The 25,171-nt window shown below is 39.6% G+C and overlaps 1 protein-coding gene across 2 annotated transcripts; it reads right to left on the reverse strand.

The window, feature by feature from the left end:
• Positions 1 to 253: 253 nt before the first annotated feature.
• GABRD (gamma-aminobutyric acid type A receptor subunit delta) lies at positions 254 to 20,053 on the reverse strand. Of its 2 annotated transcripts, none has more exons than XM_049800093.1 (9): positions 19,521 to 20,053; positions 9,543 to 9,655; positions 8,893 to 8,960; positions 7,769 to 7,989; positions 6,787 to 6,869; positions 4,373 to 4,510; positions 3,310 to 3,462; positions 2,499 to 2,710; positions 254 to 1,230 (listed from the first exon to the last, which is right to left on the reverse strand). In XM_049800093.1, exons 1-9 carry the CDS (start codon positions 19,601 to 19,603, stop codon positions 931 to 933), a joined length of 1,371 nt encoding a protein of 456 aa, XP_049656050.1. In that variant the 5' UTR covers positions 19,604 to 20,053; the 3' UTR covers positions 254 to 930. The 2 variants fall into 2 exon arrangements, with proteins under 2 accessions (XP_049656050.1, XP_049656042.1); XM_049800085.1 differs by having other exon boundaries at positions 3,310 to 3,465.
• Between the last annotated feature and the right edge of the window lie 5,118 nt (positions 20,054 to 25,171).

Raw genomic sequence — 25,171 nt, forward strand, 5'->3', positions numbered from 1 at the left:
TTAACTTTACTCAGCTATTTAGGGACAGATGCAAAAAGGATATTTTCAGAGGCACACATGGTAGACTGTCACTGAAAATTAAAAGAACAAATTCTAAAGTCCTTCCTGAAAATGAAGTCTGAGTTCCTTCATTATCAAGCACCTTTAAAATTTTTCCCAATCCAACATAGGAAGCCTGAGCTTTCCCTGTGTTTCTAAATAACTTTTATCTATTTTTGGGCCTGTTAAACTAATAAACATTACTGTGTTTAAACTTTCATTAGCTTAGATCGTAAATGTAATACGTCATTATTAACAATTCGGTAGAATTTTATGTAGTATATTTTATTTCATGCTATGACTAAGAGCATTGAAATGTTTTCAATATTTTATCCAAGACAAATAATAATATAAGAAAAAGCCTCCACTCCCCTCTATTCCCTTTTACTTTGTCCATGAGTTTTTTATTAAAAACTCCAACTTTACCACTACTATTAAACCTAGACCATCCCACAGAAGGCCAGATGCAGAAAATCACTCATGTGGAAGTGAGGAATTAGCTCTTCCATTACAAAAAAGGAAATTATCTGAGTGTGAAAAGCCAAATCTTCATTACTGATCAACCCTTAAAGTGGAGGAAAAACACGGTAATTTAAGACTTAACCTTTTGCTGCAAATATGTACATATGAAAAATTATCTCATGGTAATACAGGAAATAAGGAGCTGGGATTGTTTGGCAGAGTACAGTTACTACTGTGTCAAATCAGTAATAAATTGCTGCTTTTAGTAGGAATGGATAGCAGGACTTTCTTGACTTTAGAAATGTCTCGAGCTCATTGGGAAATATTTTGAGAAGAGATGGATCAATACAGTTTCACCAAGGGCCTTTTAGTCCGTAGGTATTGTTCAATTTGTAGCTCTTCACATGATTTTTTTTTTTTCTTTTTTTTTTACATTGTGTATGCAACCCAGTATATAACATTGACTGCTGCAAAGGCTGCTGGGAACACGGCTCTGGCATATATATCAATGGTATCAGCATCAATGGGCTTAAAGAGGGACTTCAGACCACTCTTTTTATCCAGTTTCATTACTTGCTGCAGTTTTGTCTCTCCAGTTTCTATTTCTATTGTGCCATATGATCCAGGCAGGCTTCTGGGAATTCGGTGCTGCCTATGGGAAATGGCCAGTTCCTGGTTCACACCAGCTATGGAAAGGGAAAACAGAACAATGGCATTCTTCACGTTTATCTGCAAAGGAAAGAGGAGAACCTATAATAGCAATTTATAGGGCAAAGGTAGTGTACTTCATCCAAGCTAGCCATGATACTGACATGGTGAAATACTTAAGAGATCCATAAGTGCTGAATGGTATTTATCACTTGCTTTGGCAGAAGGACCGCTGAAAGACCCTGTGCTACCATGTCTAAATTCTACATGCTCTGAATGACTGAGGCACCACTGAGAGAGCAGGTTTAGACCCTCCTGCCTGGAAATAATTGACTGACTTCAAGGAGACAGTGATCCCATTGTGTGGCCAAAGCCAATAGGCAGTTCTCAGGCTCTTGTCAAAGCTGAGAGAATGTGGAGGTGGGACAGAAAATGAATATGAATCAGTCATATCCGCTACACCTTAATAAAATGAAGGAATAATAGTCATAAATAATACCCAAGGTGCCAGAGGGTTCAAAAATATGTAGGCCTGGACTACAAATTGTGAATTCTAAAAAAAAGAAAAAAGTTTCTTAATTCACTCTGCTTCACCACTGACATGCATGCATGGACATGACGAAAGCAGCAAAGTGCATCTGGAGTTCCTGGAAGAAATTCCATTTATGGACTCCTTTGTTCAGTTTCACTGGGCTTCATTGCTACATAACTTATATCCATGCTAATTATATCTGTATTTACATTATGCAGCTTGGGTGTAAAAAAAAATGTAATCTCCAGGGGACAACATTGAAGACTACAGGCCTAGTTTTTTTTTTTGCTAACAGCATTTTATTATGCTGTAGCAGAGCTAAAAGAGTCTTAGCAGAAGCAGCTACTAAAGAATACCTTCTGAGAAAAGGCCTTTCTTCCCCATCTTATGTAATACCGACATAATAAATTTGCCCTGACCCTACAGGAGCAACTCAAGGTTACTGTACCTTACATTGAGGACTGGACAAATATCAAAGATATTCTCAAAGTGCAAGATGTACAAATCTGGCTCAAGACATGCTTCAAGACATGCTTTCCCTCTCTTCTTACTCGTTCTCTCTTATCCTCCATTTCCTATCTTAAATACAGCAACAAACCATGTAAGAATATGTTGTCTTTAGTGCTAACCATATTCAAGGGGAAATTAACAATTGTGTTTGGTTGCTTGTCATATTAAGGTGACAAAAGAATTAACCAGGAATTTTATTTTATTTTTTTTTCAAAAGGGGTAGAAGAATTTGCTTCCATAGTAGAAAAAGGTCATGATGCAGGGTGATTGATTTTGCAAAGTTACTCACAGTATTATGCTTACTGACCTCTCCACTCTGCCTTCTTGCCTTTATCTTGTTCTTTTGCTTTTTCATGTAGTCAGCATTGAAATGTGCAAATGCATATTCTACCAGTGCAGCGAAGACAAACACATAGCAAATCCAGAAGTAAACATCAAGCGCCTTGATGGCAGATGCTCGTGGAAGCGAAGATCGGGCACTGACCATCAGTGTAGTCATAGTAAGAACAGTAGTTATACCTGCAGCGTAGTGTGAGAAATTTTACTTTAGGTTTCACAGTATACACTATAATAAGTGTATTTACTAATCTGAAGCTGAGGAATATTTTCACAGTAGAAGCCCCTTCATATCGTGGCTTCTGATTTTCAAAACAGGGGAGCTTGTAAAAAACTGTGCATTTGTATGACTAAGGCAGCTTTGAACATGTTATCCTTGGTTTTGTTCTAGATCAGGACAAACAAAACCAGACAACTTAATCCTCAAAAACTTTTGCATCTGGCCTTGCAACCCTCACTTAGGCAAACGGATCCACAAGCTCTAAGAACATTTTTTTGTCACTGTCCCGGTTCCTTCAAATCAATTCTTTCATACATCTGCCTCGTTCACTATTGCTTTTAACCCTCTTTAGGTGGTTTTTTTCTGCTCTTTACTGAGGCAGCTGCTCTGATAGCATAACAGAAATTAAAACATGAGGGAAATCTTTTCAAGGACCATCTCTTCTGCAAATGTAAACATAGTATTCACAAATGCACCTTCATGGAAAATGAGCATCATTAGAGAGCATAACTACAACTTCAGCATGCCCTTCCCTGTTAGTTCCCCAAACTATCTGTTTTACCTAATGACACCCTGGCAGGCACAGCTGACTGACTGATCCAGAAGGATACCCATGACATGGCCACTAGTAAGATAGAAGGAACATAAGACTGAATGATGTAAACTCCTCGATTTCGCCGAAGATGGAAGTGGAGACTGAGCCTGGGAAACTGACCTGCTGGAAAAAAGAGCAGACAAAGAAAGACTCTGAGTGTGTGAATTCCAGTTAAACTGATATTCAAATTAACATTTCCTACAATGAGAGAGATCTACATTCTTAAACATCTTTTGGACAAGGATCACAAAAAGCTTTTTTGAATGTTGTTCAGTTAGTCTTCATAAACCCTGCACGAGGTACTGCAGTTCTCATCAGCTAAGAATAGGTCAAATGATTTGTCTCAGGTCATATCAATGCCAGATCTGAAAATAAAATCATGAGTCTTCTCAAATAACAGTATTGCTTCAAAATGTGTACTGTCTTATCATCTGCTGTAGAAAGTCCTCCAGATACTAAATTTAGATTTTTTAAAAGGCCAAGTTAATTTCAAACTCAAAAAAGAGCTTAGAGGAGATGTGCAGCATAAATGAGAATCTGAATACATGAAAGAGGATGAAAAATCAGCACGAAAGAAATGACTCCAATCTTTTACAAACATTGCAATAAACCCAGTGATACGCATACACACCACTTCTACTGGATAGAATTAGCATGATCTGACTGTATGTCATAAGCCTCATAACATCAGGGCTAATGGAAATTTTTCTTCATCCAAAATTGTAAATTAGGTCAAGAAAATGTGAGCTATACCTCAAGTGTTTTTTATCGAGTGCTGACTGGCTGCTCCATGGAGTATTTTGTCAAACATACAGAGCTAAAGGACAAAATATGCTACAGAGGCTGCCTGAAGGCTCAGCAAAGGTTGGCATTTTTTGCAAGTGTAACCCAAGGAAAACTCTTATCAGAAACCTGACGTGTTCTTAAATCAGTTACTTAAGAAGAGGGATTTTCTATTATAGATATAAGAGGTTTCCCTAGGCAGGAAGAAGTCTGATACTGTCCCTGAACTGAAGACAGATCCTGTTACCAGATTTGAAGTTCATCATTTCTGTTGTGAACTGGTAATTGGTAATTGTGAATTGAGCAAGCTGCAGCTTATCCAGCCCATGGATTTCCTCCTGGTTTTCTGACCAGTGGTAGACAATGTCTTCTGAAGAGTAGCCATCTGCCAAAAGAAAGCTGAATAAACACAATGTTTGAGGGAGAAATTAAGAACTTTAGAGGACTCATAGTGCAAGTCCTCTAATTCCTCTGCTGCGCTGATTTTCATCGGTCCCATCGCAAACATGCTGTGATTCCGTCTGGATAATTCACTGTCCTGGCAACATCAGTGTTGCCAGTGTCACGGTGGGGTAGCTTTCCTACAGGGAGAATAACCCAAGCTGATTCACACTGACTAGCAATATGTGGTATGGCACAATGCACTTCAGTGTCGTGAGAAATATCCAAATTATCTCTCAAAAAGTTCATTTGCATACTCACTTAAAGTAGAGTAACTGTTACTGTAGCACTCAAACTAGCCACCTTACCCCTGCACTGTGCTTGGATTTCAGAGTCACAGAAATTTCTGATTGTAAAAACAAATGTCTACCAAATCTAATCTATCTATAGCTATCCTACTGAAGACAGATCAGAGTGTAATTCTGTGCTGCAAGTCTATTTCTAAGTTCATACATTGATTTTATGAGACAGGTACTCTGTACCAGTCAGGCAGTGTTGAAGTAACTTTCCTTTGTCAGGGATTCCCCCAGTGACCTCAAAAGGCATGCGTCCGGTCAGCTCTGTATCTCCCCTTGCAAGCCCTACAGTGCTTTTACAAATGGGCACTGCATGAAGGTAAAATATACAGATGATTTCTTCATATGAATCTCCACTCGTGGAAACAACTGTTAGGGCCTCCCCCAGGCTTAAAGTGGTTTAATAAGAAAACGAAGCCTATGCAAACTGCCTATGCAGTGTTTTTCTGTCAGTTCTCCTCCTAACGGCTTTTGAACTTCCTCAATATTTTCAAACCAAAATGACAAAAAGGTAAAGGTTTCAAAGATGCAAGATTCTTGAAGGTTTTGTAAGAAGAGGTGTGTAGAGAACAGAAAATCAAATTTGTGCATCCAGTCAGAGAACAGCAGTATAATTGAGACCTATGCCCATTGTGAGATGCACCAGCTAGCTTGACAATCACCACGTGTAACAGGCTATTAGTGACTGCAGTTTGGCATGGGTGGCAGCTGGAAGGTAACTGCTAGGGAGAGGTGCAAGGCACCAGGGACATGAGAGAAGGTGGGGGATATGTATGAGGGGATTTATGTAATATGCAGGTCCATAGGAAATTGATCTTTGCTAGTTTTGCTGTTAATGGACAACTTGCTACTAAACCATTTGTTTAAAGAGGCTTTATTTCTACGTGTTTGTTTCACTGAAATCAAAACCCTCAAATTAAATTAAAAAATTCAACCACCACCAAAACTCCCTGCAGAACTTGCTGGGAGAGAGAATTGATTGCTGGTTCACTGTCTGCTGCCTCTGCATTTGGTGATTACATAAGTAAAACTGTAGATTGCTATTTTTGATGGAATAAAATGGTATTGTGGTTAATTGCCTAGAAAACAAAGTCAGTGCTATAAAAGAAAAAGAGAAACTTGCATCAATAGGCCAGTGGATCTGCTCAGAAATTGCTATTCACAAATCTCTGGAACCCTCAGGACCTGTAGACTCCTTGATATAAAAACCACAAAAGGCCAGATTCATTACCATTGATTGGGTGGCCCCTGCTTGTGTCAGTGGTGAATTTCATTCAAAAGTATTAATGCTCATGGGAATTACATGCTGATCATAGATAAAATACAGGTTGGACATAATATAAATTCATTCTTCACCCTCCTTTGTGAGTACAAATGAATTTAAGCCAATCCATCCATTATTCTGATGGATTTCTGTGTACAGATACAGGAATGCCTAGGCAAGATAAACAGCTATGTAAGGGTTAGTCACAATGCCACTCTTTAAAAGCAGGGAATTCTTTCTTTTTCCTGTTTTCTCGTAAAGAAAAAAATAGCACATCAAATTTTGCCTGTGGGCTTCTCTACTTATTCTCACTGGATTTGATGCAAACCTCAGTAATGCTAGTGACTGTCACAATTCCACTAGGTTTTACATCAAGCATGAAGTTCCAGACATTTGTCAGCAGGACTGTAGGTTGTTCACCTTCACTGAATTAAATCCTATAGTTTTGAATTGGATCAGAGCTGAACTGGTATTGAAAAGTCCATAGTTTAATGCCCAACACAGAGAATGAACAGATTCAGGTTTGTGCCCTTAATTTCTAAATCCTTATATTTCATTGACTAAAGCAGAATCATTTCAGCAAACTCCAGCAAGTTAAGTACCCATATGCAGACTTTAAACAAAATACAGATTACATGAAATGCTGTACTCAGCCCTTACAGCTCTCCAAATCCAACATGCATTCTTGCTCATCCATTGGATACTTGGAAAGGTCCATGTCACATGCCACAGTTGAGGTAATCCTGTTCCAAGCAATGTGAACACCAGTTAGTTGCATTCAGATAGAGCCTTTTCCTCAGAACGCGAAAGACTAAGTGGAAAACTTTGAAACCTTAATACTAATACAGGAAACTATTTTCAAAATCCTTATGGCTATTGCCTTAGTACTAAGTCTGTGGTAAATCCAAAGGTGGGGGGAAATTGAAAGGTCAAATGACTTGCCTAATGTCAGAGGACACTTTAGCTACTTCTGATGATAAAAAAGGACTTCTCTGAGTCAAATCTACTCCCTTCCGCTGTCCCCAAGATCACTACTAATACCTTAAGGGTGACTGGACTTACAGTTTCAAAGGTGCACACTCATCATTTTTTAGAACATTACACAATTAACTTTATAGTTGCCGAGTTCTAGCAAGAACGCTCTTCCAAAGTGACAAAATACTACTTTCTCTGTTTGAAAGATGGGGAAGTTGAGCCTAAATCAGGCTCATAGTTCCCTTGGAAAATAGTGAGAGAGTGGAGAATGGAATCTTTGCTCTGTATTCAGCATCTCCTTGCCTGGTGACCAAATAGTTATGAGGTGCTTATCTCCCATTAAGGACTGTCACAATTCCACTAGGTTTTACATCAAGCATAAAGTTCCAGACATTTGTCAGCAGAACTGTAGGTTGTTCACCTTCACTGAATTAAAAGCAATCAGTGATTCTGCAGTGGAAAATGTGTTAGTGTTGCCAAAGATACCTTCCTGGCAGTGTAATCATTGTAAAGCAAAGGAATCTCTGATAGGAGTCACCAGAACTTTCTTCCGTTTTAAATTAATAATGATTTTAGGAAGTCATCCTAGGAAAACTGAGTGATTAGTTTATAGTCTGTTCAAAAAGTTAATACATGATGGAGTACACGTGCACTCTTTCTCACTCACCTGATGCTGTATAAAATGACTCCATCTGGCTGGAGCCTGATAAGTTTGTTTTCCACAGTCACATCATGGAACCAGGCAGACTTGGCATTTACTATGAAAGTATCTGGCAGCCAGAGCTTGTCCACAAACCGGCTGTCTAAGCCCAAAGTTTCATTGGTGTGGTTGTAAGACAGACGGTCATCTCGCCAGCTCTGGTGCAAAAATACCGTCATGGTATATTCCTATGACAAGAGAAATCCCAATTAAAAAGTGATGCTAAACAAACACAATGATAACGTCTTGGGACTTGGTCAAAAATCATTGTATTAGCCTAGAAATGTATTAACTGCTTCCAGTGCAAATAAGTATTTTTATACTCAGTGAACCAAAGAGCTGCCCGAGATTTTTAATTTCTGTCATATGCTCCTACCATGGATAAACCCAAGATATCAAAAAGTGATCAATGTCAGTGTTATATATAACATGTTGCAAGATCTGCATGTCTTAATGAAGAAATCAGTTTATGTATCTCTAAAAGTACAACTTTTGCTTTTGAAGGCTTTTTAAAGCAAAACTAAAAAATCGGGTAAAGTTATGCATCTGTAATGAAGGGAAAGGATGGAGGGAAAGTCAAACTTTTGGTTTTAAATTTAAATCTATTGTGTTCAGAAATGCAGTTAATCCATGCCTATGCCTGTTTATGTGACTTGTAAGTTGTTATACTCCACTGCTTTATTAGAAGGTCTTTACACAAAAAAGAGGAGCATCTCACAACCAATCATTCCCTTAGCTTCTTTTTAGAAGTATCTGTGGGGAAAAGGAATTTGAGCAGAAGTTGGTGTTAAAGTTAGGCTTTCTGTTAGTGAGTGCTGCACAAGTAGTGAGCCTTACTACAACCTTGCTAACTCTAGTAAGAAATCTCAGTGACTTATACACGGCTAGATTCTTGTAATTGCCAGTGTCTGCAGAAAGAGACTCTGCCTGTGTCTTAAAATACAATGTTTGTTCTTTGCAATATCTTCTTGTGGTAATTTCTCCACTCCAAACATGTTGGGGATCAACTGTCTCTCTTGTTAGTTAGTTTTCTACACTTCCTGTCCTTGCAACATACATTCATAAATTGGTAGGTTTAACTGATAACGTACCATGTTCACTTCTGAGATGTGGTCAATGCTGGCTACTTCAATTGCAAGAGCAACATTAACGGGAGGACCTGAGAAAAAATGTTTGAATGGGGTAATTTACATCATCATAGTACCTATAAAAATATCGATGACCCAAGACTGTTAATTCTTTTACCTGGGTGAGTTCATAAAAGTGTTTTCCCATGATAAAGTACATTTTCCAAGTAAAATCTACCGTAAAGCAAGAGGTTTAAATCTTGTACAGATTGCATCCTCAATTTCCAACAGAACACATTGCTTCAGTGATAAAAGATATGAGATATAATCACAACTACTGAAAATTATGGAATCCTTTCTGGAAACCACCTTATCAGGTTTAAGACAGCATGACTTGAAGCAAATGCAGAAATTACTGCCATTTAATGTAATCCAAGATTCCTTCTACTTGGATATCAGTGATGTAAGAATTTTATCAGCAAGAAGACTGCATTGCTAATTCGGTTGTACAGTCTCTTTTTTCAAAATCAAGCAATTGTTGATTGTTATTATTTCCAGTATACAACTAACAGATAATCACAACCTTTTAGTCATGTAGAGAATGAAGTTTACATAAACATCAGAGGGTAGAAGGATTGTAAGAAACAAAAGAGACATTATTCTCAAAGTCTCACCTCCAATCCCAGGCCTGAAATTACGTGCATACCCTTTCATTAAATCATCCAGGTTGGGTAACCAGGATATTTCGATGTTGGAACCTATGTAATCTCCGATGTCATTCATAGCTCTAGGTAAAGAGAATAAGTATCTTTTAAAACTTGGCCATGTATAGAAACAGAAAAATAACAGCAAATGGAAGACATTGACTTCTTTTACACCAGAGACCACCTACGGTATAATCAGCTATATTGGTAATTTAGTGGAAAAATACTGTATATAGATAGGAAAACCATTTCAGATATTTCAGTTTCAATCACAACATATTTCAGGCAAGACTATGGCCTCTTTCTGAAATACAAGCACATACCCTTTTAAAGTTTTTTCTTAAAAAAAAAAAAAAAAAGTAGGGGGAAAAAAAAGATTTAGAAATATAAAGAAGGCACCAGGGAAAACAAGATACTTTGTATACTGCGTAAAATGCATCTGTGGATGCTGAAATGCAGCTATCTGGGTAGCAGGGCACAGCAGCTGTGACAGCTCCTACTACCACAATGGAACAGCTGAGATCAAGGAGGCTGCTATGTTGTCAAATGGGATGGGAAAACAGTAACAATTACACAGCTGGAATTTGGATTTAACATCTTCGATACTGTGAGAAGTACCCTTGAGCCTCAGAAATATGAAAAGCAATGCTAATACAAGGTGTACAAACACCTGAAAACTGCAAAGATATGGTCAAAAAGGAGATCTCGCTTTAAGTGAACAGCTGAAAGCACGGAAGCGCTAAAGGGAGCATCCCCACAACCCCAGCCTGGCACAGAACTCCCCATGGGCTGCACCCGAACCTCGGCAGGAGCAGGCTATGGTGCTGGATCTCAGGAGGGGCTGTCTGTGGTTCCCTGGTGGTTCTCCCTCATTCTGAGCCAAAGAGGTGGTTGCCTACAGTCCAGGCATCACTAGGAATCTGAGTTGATAAACTTGTGAGTGAGAATAATCATCTTAAACAACTATTGGAAAGGGTGAATCAGCTCTTAGATAAAACCTGATTACAAATATTGCTTGTCAAAATCTATACTTAAATTACTGTTGTGAACTTTATTCAACTGTGAATGAATCTCGGGATGCTATTATAATCTCTTTAGATATAAACTGTTGACCGAGTCTGAGACTAGGAGTTGATTCAGCAGCACCTAGACTCCGACAGGAGTTTAGAAAGCAAGGGGGTCTCCTCTGAACCTCGTGACTCAATGGGAGGGTCTCCCCTACCTTTCTACATTCCCGATCTCTGTACAAATCACGAGAAATCAATTGTAACTTGATTTTTCTTTGTATTTCTTTGTTTCTCTTTTACCCTATTGCGTCTTCGGTCTCTGTATACATAATTTGACTTTGACTCTAACTTCATTCTCCTTTGTACCTTTCATCCATGTATTAAGCAATATAATGAACCTTGCCATCGAATTCTGTGAAGTCGCACTTTTATAAATTCCTATTGGATCAGTTTTGCTAATACCCTTTAAGCGGTCCAAACCACTCCTTTTTGGGACAGGTAGGTATCCATAGCACTGAAACGTCTCTGTCACACTCCACCTTCCCACAGGTTCCCCAGAGTTTTGGGCGTATAGGGATGGTTCCATCATGCTGGGAGGGCCCCAGCTCACCTGTTTGTGCTGTTTTGCACTTGCCAGCATCAGGCAGTGTGGGTGTTTGGCCATCTGTCCTCAGGACACTGTCAGGAGTGTGGGATGCCATAATGCAGGCATCCTTTTGTAGTCACTCTTGGGACCTGAGTGAGCCACCAAACAGGCAGTAGGTTTTGTTTGGGAGGTAATGTGTTGCTGTCAGATTTGTGCAGCATGCCACAGTCCCCCTCCCAGAAATAAAGCTCCATCTCTAAGGTGCTAGGCATATGCTTCTTTCTGATCCAGTGATGCTCCTTGAAGACATTAGCACAGTTTCTTGTTGCCATTTTCCACCACCTGGCAGATGCCAGCCCCTCAACCCTCCTAGTACAAGCAGTCATGTGGATATTCCGTAATCTCTTCTAAACAAAGACAAGATGGTATTGTCTTCATTAACTGTTTAAACTGAGCTGGCAGACTTCATCTGAAGATCTGTGCCTGCTCATATAATTCCTCTTGCCAGCACTATGATTGACATGACAGGAATAGATAAATGAAAGACTGACAACGTCTGCCACAACTATTTGCAAAGAGAAAAATTGCCAGTGGTTCGACAGGGCCTGTATCTGAATTCAAGTACTATATAAAAACAGTCTGAGCACTGTTTCAGCATCTTCCACTAAGCCCAGCAATAAATATGGCATTTGAGAGATACATATCACGAGGAACGGAAAAGAAACTCATTAAACAGCGATGAAAGGCTGCAAAATAATATACCATAAACATATTCTACCTTGGTACTTACATAACTTTCCTACAGTGTCCATGAGACATTGACCCACATAAAGCACATTTTTTCTCTCCAAAATATGCCCATCTGGGCATTCAGCTCAGCACATCCAGTTACTGCTAGCACAGTAGCAGAGTATCCTACAATAACCAACTCTTCTTCTCACAGGGGACTGAAAGAAAAATCTTTGATTGCCCTGATCATGAAATTCTTGCCCCACATGTGTGGAGTCAATTATATAAAGAAGGAGTTGTGGGATTACAATGTATAAATGTAAGTTCTGAGCAGCAAAGACACTGAAAACTTGCATTGACAGAGTTGCCAAAGCTTAAGTGACCTTAAAGCATAAGTACGCTGCTCCAAATTGAAACTGCATTAGTTCATGGCAAAATCTTAAAATTGGGTATATATATTAAATTGCATTTATAATGTTTCCTTGCCATGAGCACACTGCTGTATGTTAGTCTCAAATTACTGTCTCAGGTATTTCTCAGGTTCCTGTATTTCTTCTAAGTAAGGATCTTAACATAATTGATTTAGACAAGGGCTTTGAAGATTTATAACAGATGTTGACAGAGTTTTTTCCTTCTTTATTGGGTCTCATCAACTATATAAACACTTCTTTCTATCAGACTGCTGTTTCCTATGTGCTGCTCTTTCAGTCATCTAACTGTCGGTATTTACTTCAGTGAAATTACAGTTTCATAATACTTGGCAAGATCCAGATGCTAAGGTCAGGCTTTTTTCTGCAATACCATCAAACACTGAAGTTCAGAAATTCTTTCATCTATTTTCTTTTACATTCACTACCCTATTTCTGGAGATGCTAAGGCTATCAGTTAATACAGAAAACAGGTAATTTTTTAAGTTCAGGCCTTGGCAGATTAGAGAACGTGAGACCGTATTGAAATGTTTAAATGTGAGACTATGTTTAAAAATATACTTATTTGTAACTTCTGCGGCTCAGCCATAGATAAGTAATGGTATTCCTAATCAGTAAAATATCTGAGCTCCTTTTATAGGTAAAGAACCGTACTTTAAGACTTTACGTAATTAGAGTAAATAACTAGAATACACCTGAATTAATATACGTGCCTAAAACCTCTTTGCCTTTTCAGTAGAAGGTAGTGCTTTTCCACTCCTTTTGCTAAAACTGCAGCCAAGTTCTGTAAAGTGTTTTGAAAACAATACTCAAGTCAAAAGGTGACTACACAGTAGTCACCCATCTTGAGTGCCTGATCTGTGAGGATGGGAGAATCTAGCTTATGCTTCCTACATATACAATAGTATGAAAGTGCTAGGTACAAGTCATTGTAAAATTAGAATACCACGTATATTTATGAGAACTAAACCTGAGAAAAATAATAAAACTGAATTCTGCTGCTCCCCTTTCACAATAGGTATTACTACTTGCGTGCATCAAGAACTCATCCCCAGATAACTAACATAATCAGTCACTTGCTATAAAAGAAGTAATGTCACTATAAGAACTGCTAGGAGCCTCATCTTTTTTGAAAAAGCATTTACAGTATGCAGCAGCATACTGTACACAGCATTATCCTGTGTCAATATTGTATTTTAATGGAATTAAGGAGAGCCATAGAGCTAAAAGGAAGTTAAAATGACGCAAGTTGGGTTAAAAACTGTGGGCTGTAGCTTGCCATGTGTTTTAAGCAGATTACAATCTAGAGGGAGTTTTACTTAAATATCCATGACACAATTAAAAAGAATCTTGTTTCTATTATTAATAAAGCCTTAGGGTCAGATCATCAGTGTAACAAATGTGTTGAAGTTAGTGGAGCTATATGCACTTAATACCACTGGGGGTTATTAAAATATTACTGTTGAAATAATTTTATGGCTAGATTTACTTTGTTGATGTTTATCCTACTGGTTCATTTTTAAATTTCTTTGAAATAGGCAACAAAATTACTCTTACTCAGTTACTGCCATTCTCACACACAAGCATGCTGCTCACAGAATGGCTCCTAGATACTCAAAGAGAATATGTGAATCAGAATAACCTACAGTTTCATTTACAAGCAGTTATCACTGAGTTACCAAAAGCTTTTGCTAATATTAGGCTGTTTTCATGCTGATGATTAAGGGACTAGAGCATCTCTCATATGAGGAAAAGCTGAGAGAGCTGGGGCTGTTTAGCCTGGAGAAGAGAAGGTTCAGGGAGGATCTTATCAACGTATATCAACACAGGAAGGGAGGGTGTAAAGAAGGCAGAGCCGGGCTCTTTGCAGTGGTGGCCAGCGACAGGACCGGAGGCAATGGGCACAAACTGAAGCACAGGAGGTTCTGCTTGAACATCAGCAAACACTTGTTTACTGGAGGGTGACCGAGCTCTGGGACAGATTGCTGAGAGAGGTTGTGGTCTCCCTCCTTGGCGATATTTAAATGCCATCTGAACGTGGTCTTGAGCAACCGGCTCTGGGTAGCCCTGCTTGAGCAGGGGGTTGGACCAGATGACCTCCAGAGGTCCTTTCCAACCTCAGCCATTCTGTGAACCTATATTGTACCTTTAAACTACCCCCTGATAACTTAAAACAGCCATGTTCTTCAAATTACATTTTGTTAGACTGACATGGAGGCTGATGGAGCAAGGGAGATAATACAGACATAAGAACTAATGTAGCAGGGGCTGTACGCTTGGGTGTATGATTCAGCATGGTGTAAACGAGTTCAAGCTCTGCTTGTATCAGTCTGATCTGTGCTCTTTAGGTCTAAAGTCATCCAGGTACTCCAGCACAGTAGAAATCTCCTGTTCCACTCTTTTTTTATCCCTCAAGAATATTAAGGGAGAGGTGAAATAACGAACTCAAGAACATTATTCTACCTGTAATACTTTCATTTCTTTTTTATCTGATGAAGACGAAAGTGTGAATAGTAACAGATAGTATAGCAGTCGTCAGTCAAATATGATGACTTTGGAAAGCAGACCTTTATTTTCATGGAAATATACAGGCCAGTTTGTGATAACTCCTTTGAGCCATTCCTCTAGATTTCTGCACATGAGATCCAGTGCTTAAGTTAACATGAAGGACAGTTGGAGAATCTCATTCATCCTTGATAAGTAGTTGGGATTATATATGGCCTAAAATATTATTCATTTATTGTACCTGAAAAAGGAAGACCAGCATAGAAAAGACACATTGGAAAGGATTAACTTTTCATAGTGTAAGCAGTAAAGATGAAAAGAAAGGAAACTACTATTAGTTGATTCAGCAAGTTCACTTCTTGACGTAAGCTGCTGTAAAGCTTGTTTTAGTAAGAAAAGGACTTGGTAAAATTAAGCTATTGATTTGTAAAATACACAGGGCATAACAGCTCATCAAAAAGCTTATCTTTACTTTGCACCAGGCCAGAGTGGGGTGCCTAGCTGACTGAATAGCAAAATAATCATGTGTACTAATATCACTCTGGAAGTCGTTCACAAATCTAAAGCTGAAGAAGATAGTTTTCCATCCACACTCTGACTCTGTACACATCTCATTTCAAGCAGATATTCTGGAAAATATATTTGCATCTGTCCATATCTGGAGTTCAAGCATTGTGAGAACTTCAACAGAACCCGTTAGCAGTAGAAAACAAATTGCTGCTGTTTAAAATATGAAAAGAACAGTTAGTTGTCTTGCACACTAGACAAAGGGGAGAGGAAATCACCATTGATAAACCTGGCAAAACTATATGAGTTCTTCTTTGCCTAACAAAACTGTCCCTGACACAGGTTAGGGAAAGCAACTACAAGCAATTAATCTCAAATGACAAAGAAATACATGTCTTTCAGAGCTAAGTACTATAAGTTCTAGAATAAAAAGTACATATATCCCCAAATCCTTTCTATCTAAGCTGACATCTTTCTCTGAGCTGCTGCAGGACCATTGCATTCTACTAATGTGGAGTGATCTTGAGGAGAAGCATCAATCAACTTGGACAGCACGTCTTGTCAGGCAAGTGAGGTATTAGCCTGTCTTCACTCTTCCAGAACACTGCTTGAAAACGGTTGCTAGAAATTTATCAGTATTACTAGAAAAAATCTGGCAAGTATTTAAATTACACCAAGGAAAGAGGCAATCTATATGTTCTGTGTGAATGAGTGCACTACAGCAGCTGAACAAGAGGTAACATTAGCAATACTATTTTGGCACAGCAGTGCCAAAAGCTCTAGCAGCAGTGCAAAAAGCTCAGCAGCATCTTTAAGTCGGTGGCCAATGAGATACTGATTTTAAGTCACACTTGGAGGGAGAGTGCACGAACCTTTTGACAAACATGTATAGCAGTAACGTGGAAAATCACCTTTTGCCTCTCCTGTTTCTTCTTTAAATCTGCTAACCTGATTCTTTTTAGGACTGTGACATAGTTGTTATATCAATCTTTTAAGCTGGTAGATGGAAATACTGGTTTGACTGATACTGAGGACTGGGATGGAGTACATTTCATTTTCTTTGAGATAATCTTTTGGGGGCAAATGTCCCAGATGTCACTGCCACTCAAGAAAACTTTTCCTTTGGAAAAAGACAAGGAATATCCTGCAAGGTCAGTGAACAATCTGGCCTCTGTCAAAGTCCAGGATTATCCAGAGCAGTATGTGTATCCTTCCCATCTGCCATTCCTGACTCTAAGTGAAGCTCACTGTAAATATGTTTCGTATTTTGAAATGTAATTGAAAAAGCATTAGGCTTAATTCATGGCAACCTTTTGAACATAAAAGCCCTTATTTCCTCTCTGTGAGTTTTAAGCTGGAGAAAATGGACCATTCTTTGCTTATATTCACGTGTTAAAGCTGCTCTGTTTCTATGAATAGCAGTAAAAAGCTGGGGGAGACACACAACAGAAGGACAACTCTATGCAAATGTATAAAAGTCATTTAACATAGTAGAATACTAAATATAAAAGATACACCTATTTTTAATTAGAGAATTAAAATCTCTTCCAGTAAAGAATTAGAAGTACAGACATACACCCCAAAACTCCTGTCAATATACTTTTTCCTGCGCAAATGAAGAAATATTGCACTAAGTGTCTTTCAGCAGATGATCTTGTTCGCTATGACACATTTATTATTGCAGCATCCACAGCATATCAACCTGATAAAATAATGGAAGTTACCGTCTTTGCCCCAAAGAGCTGTCAATCGTATGAATGCCAAATTTCTTGCCACTAATCACTGCCTCAAGCAGACCACAAAATACTACTTTTTAAAAGTGTTTACCTGAAAACACCACTGGTATAAGTAGGATGTGCTGACTTAGGTTGAATTTGGCTCATTCACTTCAGTCAAATAGCACACATGACAGAGAAATTGCTTCAAATACAGCCCTCTAAAGCACCCTGAAAGGATATTCAAAAATGCTGTGAGGAAGCAGGCTGCATGTATTCCCCACTTCCCTCCTCTGCCAAACCTTAACATTATTTTAATAGGTAGTTTTGCCTTTGGGAAGTCTTATGTCATACGACTGAGTTCACAACTCGCTGAAATGTTCTTCCTTTTTTGAATATGTTTTTGCTTACACCTGTCAATATACAGTCCATAGAACTCCCAAGCAGAGAACTTAGTGGTGTTGGGTGGCCTCTGTCATTGTAACCATGCATCACGTTACATTCAGAAAACAAAATCAGAGCAATAAAATGAAGCTATTGGCAGTTTTGCCCATTGTTATAAAACCCCAGTATTAATAAAATATTGCTCTTCATAGAAGCATCTCTTACCAAAAATAATTATATGTAATATCATATTACAGAACTCCAAGGAAGAAGAATAAGGAAGTTAATGTGCTTCTTGGGCCCTTATAAGGGGAATTATTTCATAGGTCATCTATGTGTGAGTAAGTTTACTGATGCAAGGACAAAATTCTGGTTTTGTTCTCTTTAACTCATCGAAAGTACACATGTAAGCAAGGTTACTCACTTTTTATAAGATTAAACCATGTTCTGCCATAGCCATGCTAAATCCTGCATCTTCAGAAAACTGTTGTACTAAACAGAGCAGCTTTCTTTGACCATTAAATGTCTTACACTTTGGCATATTTGGAAAACTACTACAGACTGAACACTTGGAATTTTACAAGCCAGAATTTGCCTTGCCTTACTCCCTGCCATGCGTATATATATATATTTCTAACAAACAGCTCATCACTATTGTGTAACTGGAGGAAGAAAGTCAAGTAACTAGGTAATTAATCCAAATATAAAATAATTTATCCAACAAATTATAGGTTGCACATATCTTGGCAGTTGCTGTGCCTAGAAACAGACCTTGAAGACAGAGGCTAAGGCTGACTCTTCCTTATAATTCTTTTTTTTCTTTTATACTCAAACACTACTTTTCAACTAAAATGCTTAATGCTAGCCCAAGAGCAGATAGAGAAACAGGATCACTGAAATTATGGGCAAGATCTTGATGCCCTTAGGTCATAAGCAGTATTTTCTCTGCCTTCACTGTAATACTGGATTGCTTCAGAGCATGAGGGTGTCAGGATCTGACCCTGGATAACAGATTCAAGGTCATAAGGTAAATCATTATGTCAGTCCTGAATAAGAGCAGTTGACTTAACCCTTCCTGTAATGCAAGATCCTTTTCCTTCCCAGTGAAAAAATCAGATTGCACTAATTAATTCAAAAAACTGTAACGGCAATGTTATGTCTTACTACAATTACCACTTTGCTTCTTATACTCCTCTGAAGCTATTAATAAGTAGAAGCAGGAAGACCCCTTTAATACCACAGCCATCTCTGCTGTGGATGATGTAGGCATGTTTTTACATGCGGCAAGTTCTTTTTTACTCCCCCTTCTATTTTCATTGCATAATCATGGCAAGCTTTCTCCACATGCAGCCTCCAGATCTGTAGAGAATATATAGAGAACATAGCTGGTTGCCTAGCTAACACCTTCAGAATAAATGTGACTGAGAATTGCAAACATATATCTTTACAATTTCTTATTTTAAGAAATGGTTGGCGTTCTTCAAACGTTTTTGTAAGATCTCTGCCAGTCTCTTCCTCTTATCTCAAGTTCAGAACACCTAATGAACCCATTAGAAAGGACTGCCTGTATTTTGGGATTTTTAATTGCACCTATGGAGGCCCTAAGCAAAAATGTTCAGTTAGTACCCCACTGGTTGTGCTGGGTTTTATGGAAGAGTTTCATGTTCAAGCAGGCCCCCTACAGAGCTGTTTAAGGGGATGCGGCTGCGCTGGGATGTGCAGTGCCATTACAAAGTGTTTGCCCCCAGTTTAGAGTAGGTGCCCTTGGGAAAAGGCTTCCACAGGCATCCTGTTAAAGACACACCCCTTGATTAACCCAAGAAACTGCTGCCCAACTGGCTGAAGTGCATCCTCTGCTAGAAAAAGAATTAAAAAAAGGATGGGGCACATTGAGGAAACTCTTCAGTCGGGACCCCTTTTTCTACTGAACACTCACTCAAAGCAGTGGTAGCCCATAAATGGAGAGCATCCCTGGGCAAAAGTGGGAGTGGGAGCTACCGGCAGATCTGGCGTTTTTCACCCCAGCCACACCGAAAGAACGGCTGTCTAAGGCCAGCCTAAGAAAGAACGATAAGGCGTCTTCTTACCTGATACACCTGTGCTGTTGGGTGCACAGTAGAACCAAGGCAGGAAAAACCCAGGTAAGAAATTCCATTTTACTCCCATACATTAGACAGTGGCGCACAAAACCCAGGTTCCCTGGCTCTCTTGGCAGCTCCAGAGCTCCAGTAGCGTTGCCATCCTTGCTCGCCGGGCTAAGTTGAGGCTGAGTTTAAAGCAATGTATTGTTGCTCAGCAGCAGCAACAGCCCCCACAATCTCTACAGTGCCCGGGAGCCATGCAGGCAGCCAGAAATACGGAGCAGGTAGCCGGGCAGCTCGCTCTCCTCCTCGGCGGGGTGGCACCTCGGCTGGGCTCCGCCGGTTCGAGCCCCCCCCCCCCCCCGGCTCCGCTGCCCTGTTTGGCAAACCTCCTCTGCCGCTTTCAGAAGCGCCCGGCTCTTCCTCCGGCCGGTCCGCCCGGGTGCAAGGCTGGTTGTCGAAAATAACCTCCCATTAAACGATAGCTTAGTCCCACCGAGCGCGGGTGGGAGCAAAGTAGAAGCGCTCCGGAGATACTAGACCCGTCCTGTGCAAATCATCCCAGGGAGGAGGAGGAGGAGGAGGAGGAGGAGGAAGAGGAGGAGGAGGAGGGAGCTGCAACCCGAGCTATAAGGGCAGAGGCGATCCAGCCGTAGAGGAGGTTTGCTCGGCACGGCAAAGGGGATGCGAACGGCAGGGCCGGAGTGCGGCTGGGTGCTGGGAACACGCTGCCACCCCCCCACCGCCCCCCCGCTCCGCTCCGCTCCGTTCCTCCCCGCCTAAATCCCGGCTGCACAAGTCCGGGGCGAGCGCAGCTGCAGCCCGGCTTCCAGCAGCTTTCCAAGGGAAGAGGGAATAGGAATGGGGGGGAATTGCCACCTCCTCGCTGTGTAAAAGCTGTCCCAGGCTGGCGGTACGAACCCGAAAGAGGCAGAGCCAAGGTTTTACAAACTTCTGCCTCGTCGCTCTCAGCTTCCTAAAGGGCTTCTCTAAAGTGAAACGCTTCAGGTTACTTCGGCGAGCCCGGGAGCTGTGAAACTGCGTTTGCAATCCTCCATCCCAGGGTTGCTCGGGGGCTGACATCGTTAGCGCTCAATAACGCCGTGCACGTTTCCACCTTTTGTGCCTTGCAAACTCTTGGGGACCTCTGCTCGCTCTAAAGGAACGGGACTCACCGCAGGAGGGTCAGTAGGGGAACCCGGCCAGAAGGCTTTTCGGGAGTTTGGTTTCATCTTGACTTGCAGGTCAAACTCGATTTTCTCCTCCATATTCGCTCTTTTCTTCTCTCCTCCTCCGCCTCCTCTGCTTTTTGGTGCTGTTCAATCTAGAATGACAATTTTAAAACCAACCCACAAAGGAAACACTCTGAAGGAGACGTTTTAAAGAAATTATATCGTAAAGCAAAACTGAATGTGCAGACACCTTAATCAAATGAAAGGATGCACCTGGGGTAAAGTGTTCGATTTATCTTTTCGTATGCTTAATTTTGTATTACTATCTAATACCAATATTTAAAATGGCAACTAAGGGGTGGTGGGTGAGGGGGACTAACAGCCCCGTGGGATCCAGGAGGAGAAGAGATGTACACACGTACACAATACATACACAAACGTACAGACGCACACATATAAGATCATATGTCATAAACGTGTCAGGATGATGGGGGGGTACTTTCTTTCTGATCTTTTCCTTCCTCTGCACATTGCAATGGTCATGCCTGCAGCTAATGCACACTAAGGAGGAAAAGACCTACATTTAAGCTCAAGTAGTTGGATTGTTGCATGAAAAGTGGTTTTTTGGAGAAGGGAAACTGGACGATTTGTAATGGAATTTATAGGATGACACAGAGAACTGAATGATTTTGTCTCTCTGGATAACAGAACAGATTTACACCTTTCAGGATATTTTCAGTCGACATTTTTTTCATATTTTTCCTACTCTTAAGGATGGTGTTCCAATAAGCTATGTACCTACTCTGAGAATTCCTTGGTATTGTTATTCTCTGGCCAGAGAGCTGTCCTCTAATTGACTAGAGAAAAAGAACAGTCTTCTATGTCTTCAGTATACATCTGTAAAAATAGCAAAAAACAGCTGAGGCAATCTGTACATTTAGAATGAGTGTGTATACATGTGTATTTTATACGTGTATAACACATATGTAAGTGTGCATAAGCGTATGTATTTGTGTGTTGGTATAAGTACATCATGGCAACATATGCTCTAAAGAGATAGACGTTGCTACAAATTTGACCATTAAAACAAGAAAAAATACAATGGCAATCCTCTAAAAGAATCATGACCGAAAGAATTGAATTTCTACAACAACTACACTTTCAGAACTTACTCATTTTGATCCCACGAAAAAGTTCTTTGCTGTCAGTGGTTCTAATACTGCAAAAAAAGAAAAAGAGGAAGAGTATCACCTACATATTTTCTCTAAATTCATTAAGATAGTTCTCTTTCTTACTTCTCTATGCTCCTTTTTCAGCAGCTCTACAGCCAAAAATAGTAAGGTGACTGCCCACAAAATCTTCAATGCAATTGTGATGGGAATATGTTTAGCTTCAGGATTTTAATAATTTTTCTGAAAAAAACTGGTAATCAAGGTATATTATCAGGGTTCTGATTATCCCTGGAAAAAATTAACTGTCCCATTCATTTCACTGGGCATTGCATAGGCATATTTATCCAACTGCTGAAATCATCTTGAATGATCAAGGTTTTATACTGTAGATTTGGATTAATAATGTCATAATGGATGAAGGAAATATATATGGGGAGTTTCCCTTCACGACCGTAATAGTGCCTGGGTTTAACAAAATCTCATGTTATTTTCACAGGACTGATTTAGCTACCACTTTGTGTCTGTACTTCAGAAAAAAGAGATGTTCTAAGATCCATTCCCACAAAATCCTAAAATAAATGTGTAACTTCTCTCAGATAAATAAATTACATTTGACATGTATGGGCCTTAATTATATCCTTTCTATTATATAGAAGAAGGACAAATGCTAGGTCATTCAGCCTTGGCTTTAGTGGTTTCTGCATATAAATACATATTTAAGCAAAACAGGCTCTTACATATATATATATACACATATATATATGTACACACCCCCCCTCAAAATTAATAATTCCTATTAGCCAAAGGGAATAGAGGGGATAAAATAATAATGATCAACAATATATTTAATTTCCTACAATTCTAGCAGAATATCCCAACCTCTTTACAGTCAATAACAGATTAAAATTGCTCAAGAGATAGATTAAAAAACAATTGAAATTGCTATTAAAACATCAAAACAAAACAAAATAAATAAGCTGTCCAAATCTTTCTCATCTAATCCTCTTGAAAAGAATTAAAGCTTTCCTTTAGCTACTGGCTTGGAACTGTCAAGTATTCTTACAAAGATGGCCCATGATACTAAATGTTTCTTAAGCCTTTTTGTCACTCTACTAAATTACTACCTCTCCTCAATCCGTATGGCTGCAGGCGCTAGCTTTTATGAAAATACCCATCCTATGATCTGACCTCGCATATGGAGCTCAGATCGATCATCAGAGACTGCATGGGATCAAACCATGTTCCAACATGACCAGGTTGTCAGGCCAGAGTTACGCAGTTTGGAACAAACTTTCATCTTTGCTGTTGTACACATAAAGCTAGAGTAGATCTGGCAAAGGAATGTAATAATGACCGATGTGATACCTAGGTCAGTATTTCCGTATTATCTGACCATGGCAGTCTGTCAAAAGTTGGTGGGCTTTGCCCATATCTGGACAATATTATTAGTTGTTATTATATTAACAATTACTAATTTTTGAAGTATTTACCCTTTCTCAAGTAGGAAGCAAAGGTCACAACTTTGAAGTAATATTTTACTACAACTAAAACCAGAACCCCCCATTTCAAACTCTGTCAAGTACTTTTCTTCTGGAACACGTAACAGGTGTGACTTTTTCCTGATCATGGTCATCCATACTTTTGTAACTGCTACCGTAAAATAATTTATTGGAGGGCATAATTTGATGGGATTGAGGAGAAACATGCTCAGTGATTTGGGCCAAATAACGAGTTTTCATAGTCCTTTATTACCTCAGGATTTTGAGGACAAAAGGACAATATTTAAACTTATTTTGCAGTTGCACTGCATTACCTGATATTCTTAATAGAGCATTTTCTAAATAGGACAGGTGGCTTTACTGCCAGCAAAGTAAAGATGTCATATTGTCACATTTAATTTTTAGAGGCAGAAAATATACCACACGGATAATTAGTTTCACTCTCCCACGATTCCACATAAACAGCTCGTGAAAGACTGTTGTGGCAATGTCACCAAATGTCTCTAGATACATAAATTACAAACACATACCTATTTTTATAAGTGAGATTTGGGAATATTATACTTGCGCTGTATGAATGTCCCGTGGCCCCAACACAAATGTGTCTGTATTGAGTAAATATCAGTATAACCACAACATTAATTTTCCTTTCACCTTTCACAAAGCACTGGCTGAGAAATCTAGTTTTATCTGTTTCCAAATGTTCCGTAGAACATCCAGTTCCTCCCTCAGTCTGCATAGATTTTTTTGATATTCAGAAAGCGCAGTGCAGCCAGACACTTTGCCCTCTTTTTCTTTTCTCTGTGCAACAGATTTGGGGTGAAATTCCCCACTTTGCCCCTGAGCCAGCGCTAGTTCCAGGACTGGAGATGATTATTTTACTCCAGATGTGTTGCTCTCAGTGGTGCACTCCCAGCTGATCTCATCCCTGGTCCTTGCTCTGTGGAGTGCTCTGATAGCGAATGCCCCTCTCAATTCTTTCTTGCTACGTCTGTAAGGATGATTCATTGGTACGATGCTTAGCGATGTTTTGCCATTGTTTACAGTCCAACGTTGATCCGTATCATAGAATAGGGGCAGCGAAGTTGTTTTATGTAATCTGATATGAACTGCACCGCAAAAATTTAAGATTCCGTTATTGGCATGTCTTCCTGCCTAAAAGCTAGAAAGCTCCATATATGAGCTACTGTCACCTTGGAAACGTTCAGAAAAGAAATACCAACTGCCTGTAGAAGCACAGTATGTAGCCATATAGCAAACTGAACTGTCCAGTTCCACCAAGTTTCAAACCGTCATGAGGTGGAACTAAAGCAACTTCACTGAAATGCCACTAAATTTAACTTCACAGTAAGAAAACAGCAGGGTTTTCATTTATACACGCTCGCTCCGTTACCCAGTTTCTCAGAGATGTATCACTGGTGGCCAGTACCTACAAAATTTAGAAGAGTAGCATCAACCAATGCCTTTTTGTACATCTCCTGGAGCTTAAAGCTGGAATAGATTCACTGACTTTAAGTTGATAGATATAAGTTGTGGACTGGGAGATAAGAACTTGTCTGGGGAGCCATAATTTAGCATCTTCAGAGGAACTGCAGGTTCTTCTCTCTTCTCGCATCTATATGGGAGATAAAAATCCAGATTGCCTTTCCCTAGTGACAAATTATTGACCTGACACAAAGTCATGACCAGTGGCCAGGAAATCATGCAGTCAGATGTAACTGGTAGTGTCCACTCTGAAATGACTGGTGCTGATTGGAAGGGGGCTGCTGTAAAACTTTAATAACAAAACACCTGGTATTTCTGTATTAAATTGG

This window comes from Accipiter gentilis, chromosome 1 (assembly GCF_929443795.1).
Source record: "Accipiter gentilis chromosome 1, bAccGen1.1, whole genome shotgun sequence".
Classification (NCBI taxonomy): domain Eukaryota; kingdom Metazoa; phylum Chordata; class Aves; order Accipitriformes; family Accipitridae; genus Astur; species Astur gentilis.